At 37.9% G+C, this 24,084-nt stretch overlaps 1 protein-coding gene across 4 annotated transcripts in view; it reads left to right on the top strand.

Moving 5' to 3' along the window:
• PPP2R5A (protein phosphatase 2 regulatory subunit B'alpha) overlaps positions 1-24,084 on the top strand; it is a 44,808-nt gene that overhangs the window by 12,198 nt on the left and 8,526 nt on the right. For 3 of the 4 annotated variants that reach the window (XR_014581117.1, XM_083827787.1, XM_083827789.1), the window contains exons 2-8: positions 6,114-6,310; positions 11,447-11,548; positions 16,524-16,616; positions 18,883-19,013; positions 19,208-19,267; positions 20,469-20,577; positions 22,951-23,004. Coding sequence is in view for 3 of the 4 variants with exons in the window: in XM_083827787.1 (XP_083683913.1) it covers positions 6,114-6,310; positions 11,447-11,548; positions 16,524-16,616; positions 18,883-19,013; positions 19,208-19,267; positions 20,469-20,577; positions 22,951-23,004 (746 nt within the window). In the remaining variant the exon portion in view is untranslated. Of the gene's footprint in view, positions 1-416; positions 465-583; positions 672-6,113; positions 6,311-11,446; positions 11,549-16,523; positions 16,617-18,882; positions 19,014-19,207; positions 19,268-20,468; positions 20,578-22,950; positions 23,005-24,084 lie in introns of those variants that run through there. The other variant, XM_083827788.1, reaches the window with a different exon arrangement.

Raw genomic sequence — 24,084 nt, forward strand, 5'->3', positions numbered from 1 at the left:
AAAGAAAATGGAGATTTACTTGGATGGTGGTGTGATTTTTTTTTTTTTTTAGCAGTTCGGTTGCTTTTTTGCAATTTTAATTTGATTTTGCACAACTGGTTGGAGGAAGGTATGCATTAAATTGGATAAAACGCGTGCTGTGGGGACAGTTGAGCAAGCAGGGTGTTGCAGTGTATTTTTAATTTACTGCTCAGGTGGATCAGTAGTGTAAGTCCTGCCTGGTGAGCATCAGCAGAAGAGTTTGACTGGAAGGAGAAGTTCAGCTCATTGCCTTGATTGCTCCTTTGCGGGCCTTTGGATTTCTGAAATACGGAGGTTGTGGCTGTCCATATGAGCATGCAGATCCCAGACAGGATTGACCACTGTGCTTTCTGTACCTTTAGTTCTGTGCCAAGTCTTTTTTTTTTTTTTGGCCATCTCCCATATGTGGTATGGACTTCCTTGTAACATCGTGTTTGAGAATGGTATTCTGCTTAGTTGTCTTCCAAACCTCCCTCAAGAATAAACCTCCTTCTGCATAGGGAGCTGGCTAATTTCTAAGACACATGATGTTCTGTCTGACTCCCTTATCTGTCTTGCAAAGTCTGGGCTCTGTTTAGTGAAAACATGCAGAGAAACTTACTCAGCCCTTTCCAGAAATCCAGCAAGAGACGTAGGCTTCAGGACTACAGGTAATTCAAATATATATGCTGTTCAACTCTGAATAGGGGAAAAAAAGGGCAAAAAAAAAAAAAAACAAAACACAACAGAAGCAAATAATCAAACAAACCCCCGTAAGTCTGATAAGAAATGGCACTTATTCCTTAGGCAGTATTTTTTTTTCTGTATGGGGGGCAAAAAAAGAAAATACTGGTGATGAGATTCCTTGGATACCTAACATGCTGCGTAATTACTGGTCTGAGTGGCCTCACCAGTTTCAGCTGGGCTGCTGAGCTACCAAAAGCTGGAAATGGGGAAACTTCTCTTACAGATGTAAGGAGTTACTGCAGGAAAGTTTTAGACTATTGGAATAGCCAAGTATACAATGAGATTTTATACAGGGGCTGCATCTTTCTTTAAAAAGGAGCTTAAAGTTGCTTTCCAGAAGAAGAAGAAAAAAAATGGAAATCAACTAGTTAATGTATAATTAGGATTTTTCAGTTACCTCATACCTGTGAAGCTGGAGGATACGGTTACAAATGAGCTAATGAACTAACTAAACAACTTGCTGCAGCTGAAAGAGGAGTTTCTGCTCCCACCACTAACCTTGTGCCAGACCTGATGATCATCAGGCCCCTCCAGAAGCCATCTAACCTCACTAATATGGCCATGTTATTGAGTTAAAGCAGCTCGCAGAAGGGGCTGACAAGTTGCAGAGCCGGTGTTGAGGGATGGATGTGACTGGGAGCAGGGGAGGGGAAGGGAGGAATAAATGACAAGGGAGTAGAAGGGCAAGAGACCTTTTTCCTCTTTGTCAGCCAACCATTGTGCTGCCTGCCAAGCTGCAGACACAGACTTCTGAGAACCTGGAAGGATATTGTGTCTCCTCTCGTAACATCAACTGCATCAAAACTCGATTTTTTAACAGTGCCTCCTTACCAGGTCTGTAGCACAAACACTGACACTTTCAGGTGCTTCAGGAGATTGCAATGACAGTGTACACAAGAACTGCACAGAACAAAAATAAAATTTAAAATGAGGTTAGGCAGGTTTCCTTATGCTTGACTTGCGTAGGCTAGGCCAGAGATTCAACAGTGTTGATATTCAAATGATGTGAAGAAAAGAAAAGCAAGTATGATGTCTCATGGTACCTGTGCTTGTCTCTTTGTGTCAGTGTTAGGGCTTCATTCTGTGCTAGCAGACCCCACTGCCATCGAGTGCAGCTGCATGTAGCACAGTAAATATTGGAAACCTGTTACAAATATTTGAGAGGGTTTGTTTTGCACTGGCAGGGAAAGTAAGGTTTTCTGAATTTCCAGGTTGTGAAGGGAGTTCTGATTCTTTGACTTTCCAGTTGAGAGGGGAGTTCCGGGGACTTGGATTCTGCTTTCTGCTGAAGCGAGGATTGTGTTGTGTTCCCTGGCTTTGCACAGGAGGTCCTGGATAAACAGTTCTGTTGAGAAAGGAGAAGCATCTTTCTTTTCCTTCCAGGAGAAATGCTTGTGAACGTGAGATAAATACAGTGTGGGAAGATGTCATTGCAGTCCCCTGGCTGGTGGTATGGCGGTGTCTGTCTCTATAGTTATATACTCATGAGGTAGCTCAGACTGTAAAATTTCTTTCCCTATCTATATTTTGGTTGGGTCCTCCCTGAAAAAAAATATATTTTAACTCAGTGCTCCATGTTCAGGCTTGGACTGATAACCTGGTAAGTATTAAAGCATTTGATTTCGAGACCAATCTGTACAATCATGCAGCTTTAATGTTTAGTAACTTCTGCTCAGGAGGAGCTTGTGAGTCCACTTGTTTGTAATTTTTTATCCTTTGATATTGTGGCTACTGTATGTAATGATTAGGCTTTTGTAAACAGTAGTAGTAGTCTGTTGAGAATTTGAGTACCATGAAGCGCAAGGATCAAATGAACTATTTTAATCAGTTACAAACATATTTTACCATCTATTGTGCAGATGACCAGAGGCAATGACAATCCTTAGAAAGAGTGATGGTTAAAATGGATCTTAATTTACAATGTTTTTTTGGTATTGGACACAACTTTTTGTCTTTAGGATTTCCTACTGTCATATCTGATTATGAACTGGCTCTCTGTGGTTGCCTGAAGTGTCATTAGGACCTTCCCAAGGACCCCAGGTCAAGTGACAAACAGCCCTCAAACGGATGTAACGGTGGATTTAAAGAGTTTCCTAAGACGTGCCTCTGTTGAGCAGCCTCTAGAAAATAAAGCTGAGCCAATTGGATTTTGATCACCTGAGCAGACAACATACAGACCATTTTCTATTATTTTTTTTAAAGTGACTTTTCCAACAACATACAGCAATTTAGGGACAGGTGGTTAATAGAATTCAATCTTTGGTGTTTTGTTTTGTTTTCCACTTGAAAGTACAACCTGTCCCTAGGGTTATTTTCTTGAAGCATCCACTGCCTACTTTGAACCTGTGTTACCTTCTGTGGCCCTTCTGGTATTTAGGGTAAGCAGTTATCATGAACTTCAGATGCGTGGAATAAATCTTGATAGAAGTTAAATTAAAACTTGTTTAAAAATCAAGCCACAGGTTAAACCACTAAAGCTTAAAGCTCTGGTGTTGATGCAATAATGTTGGCACAGTTTATTTTGTTCATAGAGCTGGAATAAACTATTGCAATATGATTTTACTGCAACGTAGGGTTGTCCAGCTTTTGTTGTGCTGGGACAATTAGATGTAGTTAAAGACAAGGCTTTAAGAAGCCAAGAATGCTATCTGACATGAATTTCCCCAAAGCAGGTGGTGGTTTTCATGGCACCTGTCCCAGCATTCCTGGGATACAGGTGCCATGTGTCAAGCAGGGGCTGAGCACACGAGAGGTAATGCGGATGCCGCGGGACTAGTCCTCTTGTTACCTTCCTTACAGTTTTCATCTCTTGCACGTGTCATTATTTCACGATTTCCCCTTGTCATTGTGAGTAATGGATGCATGTGTAGAAGAAAATACTTTGTATGGCTTGGCTTTGAATGGTGCAAGTAACAAAACTGATTTATGGGCAGGCTTTTCATTTAGGAAGATGTCTAATTGAGATAGATCAGATTGCTAATGAAAGGGACTGGTGATGCGTGGCCGGAGAGATACGATCTCTATGACTCTGATGTTGAAATTAAAGTGGCTAACACCAGGATTTCTTTGATGTTCTAGGGAAGGTAATAAGCGATTTGATGATTTCTTCTGAATTCTGCTTGCTTGATTTCAACTTTGTTTTAACAAGTTTGTTTTAACCACTATGAGGAGAATTCAGACGATGTCAGCTGCTTTCTAAAACTTAAAATTTTGGTTAATGAAACTTGATTTAATCGAACATCAGCCAAAGGTGCTGTATTTGCTGCACCTCACTACTGGGCTTTGCCAAGGTGGAGCACGGTCAGGCTTTCAGTGGGCAGAAGTAAGAGCGGATCTGAGCCCTGCGTGCGGACGGCTGGCAGCGCGAGGTTAGCGTCGGGGGAAGCTGTGCGTCCTGGGGCAGTTCCGCCAGCGAGGCTTTGGGGATGTTACCCGCAGCGTGTCACTGTTATTGCTTTGTTGCCATGGTACAGGTCTTACTCATGCAACCCGCTGCCGAGTATTAGAAGAGCTGAGCTGAAATGTTATGTAACTTACAAATGTTTTTACAGCTGACGTTCATTATTTTGCAGGGTGTAACGATTCACGTCTTTGGTATCGTGCGATTTGTAGATAGCTGAGCAAAAATAAGCATCTTACGGCATCTGCATTCAAAAGAAAAATGGTTAAAATTGCAGAATTAGCATTCAGTAGTACAGATCGCTCTTTATGAGGGAATAATAACCTCCGGCTTTCTCAAAAGCCCGCTGAAGTTGTTATGCTCAGTTAATAAGATGTTAACTGTCAGATGGCAAAAGGGAGTGCAATGCAATACAGTATTCTGGTGTTTGGACTTCCAGGGCACGGCGAGCAGTTGGGATTACAGTGGAGGCATTTCAGGCCATTTTAGCAATTACTTTTTTGCTTGTATGGAAATGCAAGAATTCTGTCAGATAATTAGTGAATGCTAAAACCCCTGTTGTTGTTCTGGCCACTAAGTGGGAGGTGCTTTGGTAAGAAACTTGAGCAACTGGCTTCGTCAAAGAATGTCGGAGTTGTTAAATTTACAAACTTAAAGTTTGCTTATTTAGAATACTCCTAAAACAATAAAGAGAAGTGTGAGACCTTTCTGTGTTTTGTTCAACCTTTAAACTGAGAGTTAGGATTTTCAACATGCAGTGTTACAAGGCCCTGTTCCTTTCCTTGTTGTGCTAATTTCCTTCTGAGGAAGCGGCAGCGTTAATGTAAATGCTGCAGGGAATTAATGAAGCTAAGGGATTAGGTAGTCTGGCTATAGACAGGTCTTGAAAGTTTTATAGGGAGAAAGCATTCCTTAGTCCCAGATGAAACTGGGAATAAAAATTTTTCAGCAGAACAGGTGAAATCCCAAGTGACTGATAGAAGAGCTGATACTATTGCTGGAGTGACTAAGAACCCCAATGAGCAAAGCAAAAAAGCAAACAAAGGGCACTTGGGTTCTCAGCATATATCTAGGCAGTATGACATTTATCGGATTTCGTAGTTAAAACCACAGCTGCTTTTGCTGTGATCCTGCAACTTCCGAACGGTTATAATATTTTCAGGATGTATTATATTTTTGAAGTATACAGTACTCAATAATCCATCTGCTGTAGAGCTAGTGTGAAATACTAATGGAGGAATTCTGCTTATCTACTACTAGAGAAACTGCACCATGAAATGATGATGCAGAGTCATAGACAAACACATTGTCCTAACAGGCCAAAAATGCTGGAAAGCCTGACGTGACTAAGATCATGATAAATTATTTAAACCAAAGCATGAACATTCAGGATTAATCCTTTTGAAATATTGGAGTTGATTCTTAAGAGAAACGTCCGTCACATGGTATCAAAAGTATGTGAGGTATGTTGCATCGTGGTTTAAATAAAAGAAAAAAAAAGACAAAGTTCCTTCAAAGCAGATTTTACAGCTTTTAAGCAGGTTATATAATAAAGGATTAGGGAACAGAATGAGACAAATCGGATGAATGAAAGGTTAGTATGATGCACTGCTTGTGTATGTGACTTTTGGTGAGGGCGAGTTGGTACTTACTAATGTCTGTGTATCTCAAATAAAATGAATTCACTTATTTTCTGTATATACAACTACAACCTTATATTTATTCACTATTTCTGTGAAATACAAGTTTCAAATAGTGATTTTTTTTTTCATTCTAGCATACTTAAACAGATCCATTCAGTATCTTTCCGTTTTTACAGTATTGTCTATTAATTTGTTGGTCCTGCATTATACCATTCCTCAGTTACAGATCTGACACATTATGCGAATTTTAGTCAACAGAACAGATTTAGCAATCCTGAGTTCGCTTGTATGGGCTTAGGTGTTTTTTTTCTTTCCTTTTACAGATGCCACCTCCAATGAACAGCAAGATCTCTTTTGTCAGAAGTTGCAGCAGTGTTGTATACTCTTTGACTTCATGGACTCTGTTTCAGACCTGAAAAGCAAGGAAATTAAAAGAGCAACACTGAATGAACTGGTTGAATATGTTTCAACAAATCGTGGAGTGATTGTTGAATCAGCTTATGCTGACATAGTGAAAATGGTAAGTAGAATCTGGAATGGAACGTTCATGTGATATTTTAAATTTGAATAAAATATCCTAAATGAATCAGTTTACAATTGTAATGGCACCTAACTCAGAATTGCTGTTGGTTTTTTTTCTGCTTATAAAATATAATATCATTTGTTAATGATATCTTGGCTTACAGGCTTGCAAAGAAAAAAAAAACACGCTACTTGTGTGTTATAATTATTAGCTGAAATATGATACTTTCAGGGTAATTAAAATGAAAGAACTGGTGTACTGCAGATGCTTGCATTCTGGATAAGCTTTGAAGTCATTCTCATTCAGAAAATGGAAATATTTCAGTGCTACCTGTTTTTGTTTCTTTAAGAATGGCAGTGGAATGACAGCGTAAGGTCTTCTAGTAAAGATTCTTGTGGGTGCTAGTGTCAACAGAAAGGTTTATCAGTGTAAGAAAACGACTGTGCTTTGTAAATACTTGGTGTGGTTGTTTGTTACTGTTTGGGCCTTAGAGAGCTGTGCTGGATTAGTCTAAGTGGTCTTCTCGAGTTGTAAACCACAGAATGACTTGTACCATGCAATTTCTACAAATGGTTTGTTGAATAAGCAACAAAATATGTGGCCGTATCTGCTGACTTTCCCAGATTTTAATATGCATTTCCAAATGCTACAGAAGTGCTGTTTTACATATAACTACTACTCCACATGCAGGGAACATAGCTGAAGGACTATTAAAATACTTCAGAATGTTTTCGAAACTGATTTGTCTAGATATTTGAAATGTAAAAATAATGTTAGTCCCCTTGCATTGAGGCTAACAGTTGTCTAACCGTTGGTTAAGTTTACGTATGCACAATGCTGACTTTGAAAGTAGCTATCGGGTGGGTAAGCAGACTTAAGCATGTGGCCTGCAACTTTTTATGGTTTTCTATACACGGAAATCTTTTTTCCTTCAGTGTTGTTTTTATCTGTTTGTTTGTTATATTTTTTTCTTTCTAAGAACACTAATATAAACTAGTGTAGAAATTATACTGTTATACTGAAGAACTAAGATATATTGAAACACTTCTAATAATTTTGTCTGTTTCACCAGATGCTTTCTAATCTTCACAAAAGATTTAGGAGGCTTCTGTTGTTTATTTATTTATTTTAAAGGAGATGTGTTTCCTTACTAAGTGTTTTTTTTACCCAACAATATAGAGGACAGAGTCTGTCCACCTATTCCTCAGCTTTTTTTCCCCCACTGCTGGTGGCAACAAGCCTGAATCCTTGTAGTATTTTCTTACTCTGTGTGTCCTCTGTAGCATCCTGTTCAAAGAAAGAGTATACTAACTAGCCTACCATACTTGTTGAAGGGTGAAGAGATTTTCTTTTATGTTGGAGCTGCTTCCTTTTCTTGGAGATATGGTGTTAAGCTGTTCTTTTGAGGATGTTGTTGTTGTTGTGCAAATGATTGGGCTCTGGATGCTTATTTTTCTTTCCAACAACCTTCCATCTCCTTTTCTCCTTTAAAATGACAGAAAATGTAGAAGGCCTTAAATACTCAATGAGAGCTTTTCCAGAGCTTGAGACAAAAGATCCCTCCAAGCCTGAACAGTATTTCTAGTCTCCCTGGCAACTGGCAGCAGCAAAGGTCTTTGCTATGAATTAGGACTAAGTACCAGCTTTCAGAAAGAGCTCTGGATGGGTCTCTCCCTTCAAACAACACGTGTGTCAGGTTTGAGGCCTTTCTTTGTAGCTTCTATGAGTTGTAGAACTTTTCCTTTTTTTAATTTATTTTTCAGATTTTTTTTCTCTTCAGTGTTAGTGTATTAAAAGAAAAGGCATTTGATTTTATTTTTTTTTTCCCAGAGTTTGAAGGATAGTGTTTTTGAGGCAAAAAAAAAGTAGAAATCAGCCTTAGTGAATCCTAACTACCATGGCTGGTTGTAAAGGATGAACGGGCCACAGCAATCTCCTTAGAAAAGCCAGAGTGGCCTTGGTGGCAGAAACAGAGCTAATTTCTTTCCAAAGCCCCTTGTCTTTCCCTACACCTGGGACCCTTTTCCTGCAGCTTGCAGAGGAAGCAGCACAGTTTCATTGGAATCGCCTGTGTCTTGGGGAGGCAAAGTCAACAATCCCTTACAGATATCAAGAGGAAACAAATTGTTGTTGCTGAGCAGTGCATAGGCAAGGTGTGTGCAGGTGAGGAGGTCTCCTAGCCTTCCTTCCCTTCGCGTGGTCTCTGATGCCATGATAGCTGCTGAGCCAAAACCATGCAGTCATGCCTCCTGTAACTGTCCCTGCTCTGCTTGGATCCCGAGGTAGGCAGCACTGGTTGAAATGACGCTAGTGTATTTTCAGGCCATCAAGGATGGAATAAGATTATAAAAATATCTTTGTTTAGATGTGCAGGATTATTTTTTGGTGTACTAGGCAACCTGATTTTTCTGTAATTCCATTGCCAAAGTCTTTTTGTGTTAAGAACCGAGGAAGAGTTTTGCTTACAAATAGTTTTGAAGGGGTAACACAAAGGGCTGTGCACCTCCTTTCTAGGTCATCCAAAATCAGCAGTTCCTCAGTCTGGAAATTGTCTATTGAAAGTACTCCGAAGCTAACAGCAAATTAGGGGTTGGCATTACAAGTCTTTTAAAAGTTTTAAAACCTCCTGGGAACCTCGAAAGCTATAGCCTGTACCAGGTTTGGCAGAAATGTCCCTCCAGTTCACATTGCTCCTCCGTCTCCTTTTGCCTGCCAACCTCCCCTCATTTCCCACCAGCATTTAGAAATCTAATGTCAGTGAGGTTATGCTAGTAGCTTGCATGAGCTGTGTATTCAGAATTTCAAAAGACACCAGGTATCCCTGTCTGCATGCTAAGAAATCAGGATTGATTCTAGTATCTCTCCAAATGTTTAGCTTCCTTGGGAAGTGTGCAGATAATAGGGCACTCCTTTCTATTAAAAACTAATTTAAAAAATGCTGTATCTTAATACTTTAACTGATACATTTTCAGATGTCACTTTACAAACGTTTCTAAGACTTAGGAAGCTAATGCTGAGTTTCTCTGGAAACTGATCCAGCTGCAAAAGCCTGTAAAAATCTGTTATGATTTGTACGTCTCACATCACTGTTTTGGGATAAGACCTCCCCCTTACAAATGAAAAGGGGTGTTTTAAAGAATATGAGAGGATATGCAGAAGAGTTTGCCCATTGAACAGCAATGAGGGTTTTAACCCAAACCACGTTTTGATTAATATTATTAGCAAGACATTAGTAGAAGAAGCAGATGAAACTGGTAGCAAAATTATTTTAACAATAATGAATTCATTGAAGCAGTTCTTTAGCGGAGACTGGTTAGTACAAAAATTGTATACAGTTGTTCTAAGATTTTCTAGAGAAAGAGACTGATAGTGCTAGTAGAGGTATGGAATACTCTGGAAGTCATAAAATTAGTTTTTGAAAGATCTGGCAGAGAGAACTGCTGTTTTTCTGCTACAGAAATATGTGTGGTAGTTTAATACCTTTGTTTTGGACTACGAACTTTGACTGGATCAGTTTAGCAAGATGCATCTAGAAATAAAAGGATGTATTGTCAAGAGATGTTACCAGAAGACTTGTAAGCAGATGTAGGGTAGCCTCAGTAGGGGACAGATTTGTATGTTGAATATTTTTTGTGGATCTTTTCTTGCATACCTAATAAGAGTAGACATTATCAAGTAACAGAACCAAGGCTTGGTCCTTGGCTTTTAATAAAATGCAAATTCTCTCAAACTCCTGTTTTTCCCCTCCTTCCTCCAGCCAATTTTACTTGTGTCCTGTTATGTTTGCAACACCAAACAACTGCAATGCTGCTTCTGCTGTTCAGAAAACTAGGAGATCATGCTCTAATGGCCATCCACACAGAACATCATCGCCCTTCTAGTCTAGAGCAGCAGTACCTGCAGCTTTAACGTGCCCAGCAGGTCACAGGGACGGGGCATAGAATGGAGGGCATGGGAGGAATTGAAAAGTGAGTTCATGCAGTAGCTTTAAGTCTTGTTTAATGAAGAAGCTGATTCGGCTATGCAAAGCCAGCTGGGTGACTTCAGGATCTTTTCAAGCCCTCTTGCAGGATCCTTCCAACACCTTGGAGACTCCATGGAAGCTGTGCAGTAGCGTTTGCTGCGAACTGTCAAACAGCCTTTCTTTTGTGCTTAGCAGGGTTGGATGGTTAGCAGCTATTTGAAACAGGCTTGATCGAAGAGGCTAATGTGCTTGAAAGTTAATTGGAAAAATTGGGTTAAACGTGTTCCTGAGAGAACAGTAGAAAATGCAGAAATGAAGTTAACTTCATGTTCTCTATTGTTCGTGTTAAAGAGATTTAAAATCCAGTGTGTTGCATCTGGCAGATGACATGACATTTATTTTTCTTTTGACATGTGAAAGATGGGTCTGCTATCCAGACTTGCATATACTTCAAAAATCCCCTTTAAATTCACTCTTTTGAAATTGATTTGATATGACTATTTTGCTACTGAATTACTTTGATTACCGTTTTTCTGTGTTTTTTTTTTTTTCTCCTAAGCTACTCTGTGGTTAGATCAAAAGGTTACAATTGTTACGTAAGTTTGACTTCCCCAAACCTTGAAATATCTTGAAATGACGGAAGATGAAAAACTGTAAACAGTTCTTCATCTCTTTCTTACAAGTAAAGAACACCTTGAAATGAAGTTAAGTGAAGAACTCTAAAATTAGACATATTTTGGGATTGTCTGTCTTACATGTGAAGAGATCTGTTTAAATCACAATTGGTTAGTCATGCTGTATTTGATGGCTTATATAAAACTTCAGCTCTTGATGTCATATAGTTTAAAAAAAAAGTTTTATTAAGGAGGAAACAAAATGTTCTTTTAACTTTAATGGCTCTGGAGAAAAACATTAGATATGACAATATCTAACAGCAAATCTGTGAAACAATGAAGCCAAAAATTAATTTATTGTTATTTTCATTAGCCTGCTTCATGCTTTTCTCTATTTGAATTCAGGGCTTTTAAAAAATATAAAGAAAAAGATTTATTTTTTTTTATTAGCTGGTGTCATTTCATGTACTTTTAGGATAAAAGCAATACCTTGCTCAGTGTGCTCTGTGGAAGAATAAAAAGTAATACAATTAAATTTCTTTTTTTTTGTTACAGATTAGTTCTAATATTTTCAGAACACTTCCACCTAGCGATAACCCAGATTTTGATCCAGAAGAAGATGAGCCAACTCTTGAAGCCTCATGGCCCCACATACAGGTGTGTGATTCCTTTATTTTCAAATCATCTTGTAAGGCAAGAACCGGGAATGCATACTTGAGTAGTTTTTTGCCTTTGATATGAACTTCAGAATTGATCTTTACGAGTATAAGTAAGTTTCTGTGCTCATAAGGGAAAAAAGTGGTTGTTTTTCTTGCATGTATAAATATGGCAGAATGTAAGCGTTCCAAATTGCTTAAATGCTCTTTTGTTTTGTTTTGTTTTTGTTTTAAATAGAGCGATTGCGTTGTTGAAGTGTGGTGTGTGTATATATGTCTTAAAATCGTGTGGGTATTTTAGGTAATTATGTTCTTTATTTAAGAGATTTGTTTTCTGTACTTGAGCAATTTTTGTATGATTTCAATGAAATATAAGCAGATGTTAGCAATTCAGTTTCTTGTGACAATAACAAAAATGGAGCAATAGCCTTTATTTGTCTTTTGAGCAAGAAATAGATATCTCCTCATTCTTCCCACCCTCTTCCCTCCCTCTGTGCAAAAACTTTACAATATAGGCGTTGTTGTTTGGTAACAGTTGGTTAGTTATTCTATTGTTGCGCTCCTGTACCAATCTCGTGATTTTTATAGCGTTGCTGTATCAATCACGTGATTGACTTGCACTACTGATGAATTTTTCTCAATAAACTGTTAAAAGTTGAGCAATCCTAAGTCACTTGTAATCATCCAAGTTCATATCTCAGGTTATTCATTGCTGAATTTGTAAAAGTAGTATCTGTTAAATAAAATTTATCGTGCAGCAACTCCTAATAGTGGGTAGAAGAGTAATATGTGCTGCATATCTGTATACCATCTGCTCCCCTCTCTCAGGGGAGTTGGGATGCTACTCTGTCCTCATAATACCACATGGACATATATGTCCCTGTGTATCAATGATATAATATAATCAAGACATGCTGTTATTAAAGCCTGGACTTCTAATACTGGATATTTACACTTCCATGTTCAGGATAGTATTTCAGACTTAAACCAAGTAAGAAACAAGATATCACAAAAAATAGCTGTGCAGGCTAAAGGCTGTGATAATAATTAGCTCATGGATGTCTGAGTCTAATTTGTAGGAGAAATGGCTATGCCTCAAATAATGGCGAGGCTTGATTGGGCAGGGGGAGGTCTGCATAAGGGCTATGCAAATGTCTCTTATGGTCGGTAGAGGCATCATCATCTGACTTCAAGATGCCTGTCTCTCAGGAGTAAAACTTGTAAATGTTTTCTCAGTTCACTTTAGGACATAAGTAAACTATAGTTCTTTTTATAGAAAAACGCTTGTGGTTTCTGTGACCGCTTCACTTTGTGCTTTATGCTTGTCTAAGAGAAATTGAAAGAGTATTATGTGTTATTATTTGAAATTTTATTTTCAGTGTTTGTCTTTTTCTAAATGAGTTTTGGCTGGGCTGCCTGATTATTGATCATGGATTTCCTTCTCCTGTGTCAGTTATTCATCCTGTCCTTGGAATAGATTTGCTCACTGCAGCACAGACAACAGTTTGTGTTCTCCTGTCCTTTCTTTTACATTTCGTGTGCCCACAACTGGATGGTAGAATGCAAAATTCTGATCTGTCACATAGCCAATTTTCTGGGAGGGGGAAGAAGAACAAATCTGAATCGCTACATCTCTACTGTTCTTTGTTCTGTTGAATGTGTTGACGCTTCTCTATACAATAACATCGTATATAATGGCTTAGTAACTTACCAGCAGCATGCATAGCCGCTACAAAAGACTGTAGACCTACATTGAAAGTGGTGCGACATGAAAGACATAGCTTTAAAGCAATGCTCCAGACAGTTGTAGCAACTAAACTAGGGTGCAGAGGCTGGCGTTAGTCACCCTGTGTTTCTATTTAGGGACCTGTGGATGGTAGAGTTGTTAGCTTAAAGCAATAATATTCTAGTGGTCCCTGCAAGAAGGAACACGGAATCACCAAAATGTAAAAGGAATTATTTGCTCTTTTATCCAAGCAGACCAGTTTTTGAGAACTGGAACTACCAAAGCCAACAGTTCTCCCATGATTTAGTAGTATTTCTAACGGTAACCCTTCACTTACACTCAGGAAAGTTGAGCATACCTGTCTGTTTTTTGTTTGTTTGTTTGTTTTAAAGTAGGAGCAGCCAGTGTCTGTTACAGATAGAATCCATCCTTACTCTCCTTGTTGATGCTTAGGGTTGTGCTTCTGAGTTTGCAAGCCTTAGTTTACAGGAGAGGGGTGCCTGCCCAGAAATGGCCATTACTGCTTGCTTCCTGAAACACCTTGGATAAAGCTTCGTGGATTTCCCAAGGTTCCCAAGGAACTCCAGAGTTACTCGACACTTCTACCAGCTCTGCAACTCACTTTTGAGCACGGATTGAGTAGCTAGCCGTTCAGGGATTTTTGAGCCCTAAATGTTTGTTTTTCTGAAAGCTCCTCTCCTAAGAACAATAGCAACAATTGAGGTTCTGCAATAGCAAGGATTATACAAAGCATTCAAACAGTGACTAATGCATCTTCTCTCTGTTGTAGAAATGAGACGTGCTGCTAATTATTCTCAATATCTGATGGAAAACTCTTGCATTAGTATTGATTTGTTCTACTTTGTAGACGAGGCACACCTATTCCAAAACCTTGGGTTTGGTTCTGACTGATACCCTAAAGTTAATCTTGGGCAGTTTGTACCAAGACGCTGTTAGAGCATTATGCTTTAGCCTAGTTCTTCTGCTGGATGTTTATCCCTGTTCCCATATCTATTTATGGAAAGAAGCCATAATTGTCCTCCCTGCCCCCCCTTGCTTTAGGGGAAACAAAACACACCCGTTTAGGCTTCACTCGTAAGAGGCACTGTGGCCCAACGGGATTCTAGGGGCTCCTCTGTATCCTTTCAGGTTTTAATATATTTTCTCCAGCATACATAGGACTGTGCATCTCTGTACTGTATTGTACATCAGTATCTTCCTGGAATATGCCTGGCTTTCACTTGTCGCTGACATGGCTTCATTGTGTGGCTGGATCTTTGTTATCCCATGGTTAACTAGCATTCAGGACCAGTATTCATCCCTTCTTTGCTCAATTTAATAGTTTCTTGTTGCTTAGCAGAGCTTTTTCTTGTCTTTTTAACTGTCTTTGCAATTGCTGAATTTTGTCCTGTATCTGTCTATTATTGCCTGAGGCCTTCAGAATCATCTTGTCCCTTTCTTACTGATACCCTGATATTGTTTTTTTCCTTTTTTTCCCCCCCTCTGGCGATAGCTTCCAATATTGCATGCAGCATCACCCCAGCAGTTATCATATGAATATTATTTGTTGTAGTCACTTAAAGAAATGTTTAATATATGAAATAATGTGAATATTTAATTAAATTTAATTCCAAAATTAAATCCTATAAAACTATTAATGACTTTCCTCCAGTCATATGCTTCCCATTTCAATACAAACCACTAAAAATTTATCTAATTTCTAGCTTGAAAAAGATCAGTAGCCATGGTCAATCTCTAAGGCAGAAGATGGAGTGTGGAAATACGTATGATTACACTATTGGATTGGCTATTACCAGACTTCTAAAAATTTGTCCTCCATTGTTCTGCAACTGTTATTGTCTGCTGTGTTTATGCACAAGAAGACAAATTAAGGCTGTACAGGGAAGCTTGGATTTTATACAATTCTGTTTATATGACATTTGTGTATGTTTAGACTGTTGATTTGAAAAGCTATTGTTATGGTCTCTGTCAGAGGGGAGGAAAGAGTGAAGGGGAACTTGTGGTTTTGAGCTTCTGCTCTGCAGATACAGCATGCCCCACTTGAGGCTATGCGTAATAACTGCGACCTCAAATGTTCTAGATAAAAGTACTTATTGCTGAGCGCGTTTCTCAAGTGAACTTCGTAATTATGCGTTACTCAGATGTTGGCTCTTGGGGTTTTTGATAGGTATTTGTAGTGGTAATCGCTGAAATACGTGCCCGTGTGTATATGACCTCAACGTGGGTTTTATTCAGAAGTCCAGTCAGTGATGTCTGCATGTATCTAAACTGCATTTTAGTATTATTGCTAATTGTTTAACTATCGTGGAGCTAAGACTAGGCATTGAGACCGTAAGAGGCCCTGAATGTACCTAAACTGAAGACATTTTTCCTCTCAATTCTGTCTTAAGAGACGCCTGATGTGTATTTTATAAATTGGGAGAGTTGCGTGCATCCTCCCCCACCTGCCATTGTTATGGAAACAGTAATTTGTCTTGGACTTCTGATGAATCCAAAAATACGGGACTTGTGCTCTGGCTTCTTCATGCCTTTCTCTGCTACCTCAGGCCCTCGCTGTCTCTATCTCCTGTCTGTCTTTCCATCTGTGGGCCTTGCAGGATCATAGCGAATGGGGACTTGAACTCAATAGAAATAAGTACTACAAAATATAAAGGATATTGAAGGTAAATCTGCAGAAGGTCCTTTTGTTTGAATTGAATGCCCAGGATATAGAAATGTAACGCTAAGCCCAACTGTTAAGCTTCTACGTATTCATTCAGCTTTTTAATGACCTTTCATTTTTGGAGCTTGCAGCTGAAACCTGGCTTCAGAAGCACTTAGCAAACTTTCTTTAATCTGTTTTTACAGAATTACATAATGTTAGAGCACTTAACTTTACCCTCAGTGTTGATAAGTGTTGGATAACTTATTTCTACATAATATGTTCTTAATATAGTAGGAAGTGTGAATTTGAGTAATACTTAGATCTTTCACTTGATTTTTGTGTTACAGTGATATCTTCAGTAAATTATTTATTAAGCTTTCTCTCTTCTGAGAGTTAAAATGTTCTTGATAAATTCTTACAGTAAATTCCACTAGAGGCCATGATTAAGCAGTGATGTGTTAGACCTCAGTTTCCTTTTTATACCTTTTATGTATGCAAATAGTCCCACTGACTTGGGTGGGGTATAAAATCTGTATTATGGTGTGCTTATTAACTTGTTCAAAATTTTCATTTTAATGTTTGTAGTTGGTGTATGAATTTTTCCTAAGATTTTTGGAGAGCCCGGATTTTCAGCCTAGCATTGCAAAGAGATACATTGACCAGAGATTTGTACAGCAGGTGAGTAGAGAGGTTTCCTATCTTAGATTCAAAGATCTCCTCTCAGATTTAACTTACCTGCTGATTGTACACTAAGGAGATAGTAAAGCTTCTGTTTTGATACTGGGTTAAACCTTAGTTGTTCCAACAATGATTTCTGCCAAACACTAAATGAACAGCACTTCATATCGCACAGGCTATATGTAATTAGCGACTTCAGGAACACTGTTTTCAGGTGGTATCCTCAGTGCTTTGCAATACAAGATTTTTGTATTTTGTGAATACGAGTTGTGCTTGTAATGATTTGTAATTTATTTCCAGTCAAATCAACAGTGGGCCAATTAAACTGTTTTAGTGCTTTGTAGTGCCTTTTTGTTTGTTTTTTTCATAGAGGTTTATACTGGGAAAACTTAGAGCAGAATTGTTTTTCCTGTGAATAACTAACTTACTGTATATGAAATGTGTTCCAGCACCTGTTGTTACTGAATAGTGTCATTCTCATACTATCATGTGTTAAACATGGAGGGAAAATCAAGTAAGAATATACATAGGAAAAACATGGAAAATTGTTTCACCACGCAAAGTAACTATGAGCAAGAAAGTTAAGTGAGACAGTAAATATAACTCGTCAAGGCTGTATGATACAGTAACAATTTTTGTCCCATATTACGTCAGTGGGGATTTTTACCATGTCAAAATACTCATTTTTTCAAGGAAAAGCTTGAGTGCTGGCAAGCCATCAGAGTACAGCAATGAAAAATAACAACATAGATGGACACTTCCCCTTCTCACCTTCAGTGACTGTTTATATTTCCGCTTGTTTGGTTTTACTGTTCTTGTTTATAGGTGTTCCCTTCGCTGTTTTGTTCAACTTGCACACAAAATTCAAGGCTGAAGCTGCTGCTGACCTACTGGCCGTGGAAATCCAATTTACTAATTGGACCATGGTTCTTAGGAGCCATGTTGCAGAATTTCAGTTCCTGATGTTTTCATGTGATCTTTAGAGTACAAGAAAGACAGCGTAATGCTCAGAAAGCTATATATGGGAGAAAAAGTGGGATAGCGGCCCTGAGAAATTCCTTCTAAATGTAAAAATGAAATGAGCCCGAGCAAACTTCTTGAACAGCTGTTTCCAGTGTCTGTTGCTGGTTGGTGTAGACATACCTAAGCTTGTAGACCTGGACTGAGCAGGAGGCTGTAGTGATTACTTGAGATAAGTTACTAACTTATTTAGCACAGCTAGTATTTCTAAATATGCTCTTACTTGGACAAACAGGAGGAAAAAAAACAACAATAAAGTAGTGGCCTGTAATGGGATTGGAATATCTTTTGATGTCTTCAAGAGTGTGGTCTTTTCTGTATCCTTGGAAAACCTTCCACAAGCAAAAGTGTGTGGGAAGTCTTGCTAGCTTAGCTTATTGGGGCATTTAGTCTGTTTTAGAGAATCGGTTGATTTCATTACCTTATGCTTAATTCTTCTGAATTTAGATTTTTGTAATGGTTTCTTATTAAATCTTGAATGTTGAAATTTCCTTGTATAGGAACAATACCAAACATGATCATCACCCAGAATCAATAAGAAGAAAATGGGGTACGGGGGGTAGAGGGGTGGGGAGGTGTTTAGATAAAAGGAGACGGGGGAACACTGTTAGGTTCAGACAGAAATGAACCAACTTCTACTTGCTGTGATTTCCCACCCCCACCCCTAGCCCATTTTTAATGCATTATCATTCTGTTAAACATATGTATCCCTCTTCTTCCCCTGGGGAAATGTGCATGATTCTTATCATAGACTTGTCTTACAAAATGATTCTGCAAAGAATTATGGGTTTGCTTAACCTTGAAGACGTGAGTAGCTTATTGAAAGCAGTATTACAGGATTTTAATTAAGAAATTGTAAATATATGACACAAATTTGATTCATTCTTATATCTTAAAGACCACTTACCTAAACCACTTACCTAAAATTTGATAATCTCATTCTTAAAATTTCATTTTTATTTTGATAGTGTAATTGTTGGAATAGCTTTGTTCATGTCTGTTGTATACAGGCTTTTTGATATGACTGAAACGAAGCTGCTAGGTTTGCTTATTAAAAAAAAAAAAACAGCTTTATTAAAAGTCTAATTTTGAAAGTAACATTGGACATCCAAACAAAATTTTAGGTCAAACTGATTCTATTTTTTCTAATGCAAACTTGTAAGTTCAAGATAAAGCTCAAATTGGTTAGTAGCATGGCAAAATTTAAGTCTTCTAAAAGTAATAAATTTCAATTTAATTTTTAAAGTTATTGGAGCTCTTTGATAGTGAAGACCCACGAGAACGTGATTTCCTAAAGACAGTTCTTCATCGAATTTATGGAAAATTCCTTGGTTTACGAGCATTCATCAGGAAACAGATTAACAACATTTTCCTCAGGTATGCTCTGTCTGGCTGTATGTGTGTCTAGGTTGAGCAATATTTTATATTACCTTCATGGTCTGTGACTGCAGTGATTTGTTCTTGAATGAAAAGACCTGGTTTTGATCTGTCATCAGGCTTTCAAATATCTAAAATTTGTTAAAGACTTTTTTTTGAATCTATCTTTCAATTTTTGTCTCTTTTCATAACAGGTTTATATATGAAACAGAGCACTTCAATGGTGTTGCTGAACTTCTTGAGATATTAGGAAGGTAAGTTTGATCTGACAGAAAAAATATGAAGTGTTATTGTGGGTATTTGTTTCAGCTTTCTTGCTTTCGAAATGGGAAAGGGAGGAGTATAGTAATGAGTGATAAAGTGCAGTCACTGATATAATCTAATACTGTCTTAGTTACCACGTGAATATAAAATTAGGATATCGGGTATAAATTGTTCTTTTTCAGTACAAGTTTTAAAGATGACAGGCAAAATATTTCTCAAGAGTCCTGGCTTGTGAGGAATATATCCAATAAAGGACATGTTCTTTGACTCAGACAACGAATGTTTACTTTTCACCTCACATTGAATAAAATGCTTTAATCTTCAACAGGCTGGTTTTGTTTAAATTTTATTCAGGAAAGCCTTGTAAGCGTTTTAGTTACCATTTTTGCCATTAATTCACTAATTTCATTTTTACCTCTTAAGTTCTTTGTGGTAGCATTTTACTAGTTTTCTAAAACTGTCACTGATATATTCACAGTAGAAAGCTTTATAAATATTACTGCCTTACTAAAAATCCAAAGACTGTGCAAGTATCATGGAAAAAATCATAATGAAAATCAAGTGAAAGGGATACTGTTTTCTCAAATTAATCTAAAATCTAGAGGAAAAAAAAACCACACACACACCAAAAAAAACAACCTCCTGAAGGACTGCTGTTCTACAACTGACTCTTAAAAGAAGATTGAGTTAGTGACAACTTTTTAACTTCATTTTTGTATAGAAAAGTTGTTCAACAATCTCAGAATAAGTGTCCAAACTGCAATGTTAAAATAGCATAAAAATTATATACCGTCTATTTTTTTCTCCTGCAAGGCAAGTTGTCTTAAGTGATTCTGTGCAAAATGAATCAGCTTCCTGATGTGTGTAAGCTTTACCATTAAACAGCAAGACTTACTGTAGATTATTTTGTCCAATGGAGGTCATGATAAAAATACTTCAGCCTCATCTGAAGAGTATTATTGGACGTCTACTGTGGTTCTCTTGTGTTCCTACCAAGAGGCCAGACTTGCATGATGCCAACACTTCAGAGATTGTGCATATGTAAAGTTAATTTATGGCTTCATAATTATCAGGTTTAATTTACAGGAATTCTCGATTTATTGATAAGAAAAAAATGTGTTGTTTTTGGTGGTGGTGATGGTGGTGCCTTTTTTTAAAATAAAAATAAATCCTACTTCTTCATGTTTTCAGTATTATCAATGGTTTTGCACTGCCACTGAAAGCAGAACACAAACAGTTCCTTATGAAAGTTCTGATTCCCATGCATACTGCAAAGGGATTAGCTTTGTTTCATGCACAGGTAAGCTTTTACCTATTTTTAAGAGTTGTGGTTTTCTCTGTATTTGCATTTGAAACTAATGAAAATTTAAAGCAGTATGTGTTATAATGTCAATATTCAGAGGTATTTGCAAATGCAATCTCGGATACCTATTTATTTTTAAGATCTTACATATCTTGTCTAAATGTTAATTTTTAATATTATGCTAAATATCTCAAAACGATAGAATGTAACAGCAATTCGAAGTTACATCAACTGAAGTTTTTGTGGTTTGCTACTCAGTCACACTTTAATCCCAGGACCTTGTTCCATTGCTACTTTGTGTATGTAACTTACACCCTGTGTATAAAGGAACCTTGAGTATGGCCAGGTGCTTATTTCAGAAGTGCTTTTTTATTTCTAAAATTCCAGTGACTGAAGGGAGGGGAAGGGTGTTGGATATAAATGGCAGAAATGCATAATAGCTCTCCAGATCAGCCAGAAATTATGTAGATCCATGACATGCTGTCAAAATGTTGCAGTTATTCATTTGACTTCCATTCTTATACTTAGCACAGACGTTCATCATCTTACTGAAGGAATAATGTATATGCTTTCCAGACATATGGCGCTTGAGTATTGAATATATTTGATGAAAACTCACAAGTAATTCTGCTGTGGCTAATTAAAAATTTGCTTTGTTAACTTAGTCAGCTTGCTAATATAGCTCCTTTATAGACAAAAGATACAAGGAAATGAGTTTCTAATGAAGTGAAATCATTATGACTATATAGCCTACAAACAGGATCAAGACAAGAGCTCAGTTAAAACTTTATATGAGAGTTAGGAACTAATTTAATTAAATCACTTGTCTTTGTGATTTATTACTGTGCGATAGGCTGCTCCATGGAATGAGTCAGTGATATGAAAGGGACCCGTCATATGCCAAAGGTATTCTCATTGATAGATAGTACAGCAAGCTATAGCCTTTTTTCTGTACTATGATTAATCTGGGCCATTGGTACCTGGAAGGGTCCTATAAACTCGGCTGTACTGGGTGCTTTAAAGTAGCATTTGGTTTGCTGGCCAGGCTATTCACCTATCCCTTGATAAACCACCAGTGCCATGTACCAAATACCACTTGGAAATGAAGGAGCATTTTTGTCACTGTATATTTCTGGCTTTGTGTTATCCGGAAACCAGCACTGAGCCTACTTCACAGTCAGGAGTGGCCCATTGCTTTGTTGCTACAGCACAATTTAGCCTGCTCTTAAAGTCTTAAAGCTGGTTTAAGATTGAGCCTTTGTGTCTTTGAACAATAGATATATTGCACAGGAACACTTTAATGGGATTTTGAGATTCATGTGTGCTGTGTTATTTTTTGGGTCCATGCATACACATCCTTATCCTGAGGGTAGGAGCGGTAAGTCAGGCTTGTTGTAATTACAGCATTGTAATTACCTCTTTTGGGATAACAGATTCAAAAAAAATTGAGAGGTAATGCTTGATTTCAGACATGTTAAGTATGGAAATATGTATGCAATGCCCGTAAATAATTTTGTCTCTGATTTATGTTGCGAGATGAAACATACTGTGATTTCCCCATTTCAGTCGTAATGGAATCTAGGGTTTTAACTGCTTCAGCAATAGGATTAGCATATGGTTCTGTGCATGGCAGAGCTGTGCTTGTTTTGTTACTTAACTGTGTGCTAAGTAACTAAACAATAGGTAAATGTAAGTAATTATGTAACATACAATATCACACTTTGGCCTGGGCCAGGAGAGCATGCTTGTGACTTAGTCTCCTTATGCTTCCTGCACTGCCTGCACTCTTCCACCAGTGTCTGTTACTGGCCACTGCTGGGGACAGGATCCTCAGCTGGATCTGAGCTCTTGGGATAGGCAAACATCCTTTCACATGTAATCTTACTGCTGAATTTTGACACCTATTATTCGAGTAATGTGTGTTCAGTCAAAGTTGTTTTAAAGCTTTTCTTCTGAATGAAAGTATCAACTTTGTCCCCCAAAATAGATGTTTGAAAATCCTACCTTATTCACAGTGTAATGTTAATACAGGAACTGAAGGTGAGGAAAACCTGTCTAGATAATGGATCTGAGTTAAGGAAGTACTGTCAAGTTTTAAAGTGATTGTCTTCTAAGATGATAAAATTGAAGATTTTTGGTATGCAGGAAGTTTTTGTAAGATACAGCTAGCTTGTATATCTTGCTGTTTTAATTGCTATTTTGTTTAGTTTGGAAGAACTTTAAATGGCTGTTCTAGGGTGTTTGGGTTGGGGTTTTTTGTACCTTCTTCCTCATCTGAAGTGCTTCCATTATAAGTCGGGATATTTAGTTTTGCTGCAATGTCTAAACAGTGTCTGTTTAAACTAAATAACCATATGAATTACATTCTAGCTCGCCTATTGTGTTGTACAGTTCCTGGAAAAAGATACAACTTTAACAGAGCCTGTAAGTGTTTTTTCAGTTGAATATTTTTCTATTTTTAATTTCAATGTAGTATTTCACTGCAGCTCATTGGAACTGCACAGCAGTGTTATCTGTGATATCTTGATTAATGATCCATAGGCATTTGGGGGAAAGAAAAATAATAGTTAAATCTAGGACAGTTGTTAAGAAAGTCCTGGGTTTGAAAGTGCAGTTCTCTCTTAGTCCATCTCCAAGATGGAGCACAAATTTAAATAAAAATTTGAACCACTGAGATCATGCGAATTACCTTATATAAGATCTTATGTAACAACTGTACTCCCTCCTGGTAACAACTAAAATTTCAATGTTTTTGGTGCTGATGGCTTGTGCCTAGCATAAATTTGAAAATTTTCAGGGAAAACACAGTCAGAAAATAAAAGTGAGAAAGAGTAACAGCACTTTATTTAGACAGAAAGGCCCTGACATTCCCAATGTGATGTTTCTGTTCTGTCCTCTCAGTTACTGGGGTGCCTCTTGACAGTTATAGTACAGGTGCTTCAGGCATCAGAGGCTTTTGCCGGGCTGAATCTCCCACGCCATGCATCGGCAGCTCAGCCAGAAAGGGGATTGCAGTGCTTTGTGCAAGTAGTTTGGCAATGCCCATAAAGAAGAATGCAGGCAGGGCAGCACAGCAGCTCATGGGGAAACAGACTAGTATCAGACCAGCTCAAAGAGAAACTGTTAGTTTGACAATCTGATGTCACTCCGTTAGGGATATGTTGGAATTTAAACACTTCATCACTTTCTGTGACAGAAAAGTGAAGAGCTTTTGTGATTTGTTTTTTCTTAAACAATGTTAATCTTCACCAACTTCTCAGTGGAAGCTTGTTTTCTGCAGGGTCGCTTAGTGTTGGTGTTCCTCATCAGAAAAGAAGTTATTTTGTAGGTGGTGGAAGTAGGCCTGACCATCTATAAATTTGTCCTGTCTGCTTGAAAAGCCTTCCTCCCCACTGCAATGCAGCGTTGCCAGCTTAACTGGTCAATAAGCCGATTTTGTTGGATAGGGTGAGGAGAAAGGAATTGTGTAAGCTCAGTTCCTTAAGCCAAAGGATAAAACAATCC

The sequence above is a fragment of the Anser anser genome, assembly GCF_964211835.1.
Source record: "Anser anser genome assembly, chromosome: 3".
In the NCBI taxonomy this organism is placed as follows: domain Eukaryota; kingdom Metazoa; phylum Chordata; class Aves; order Anseriformes; family Anatidae; genus Anser; species Anser anser.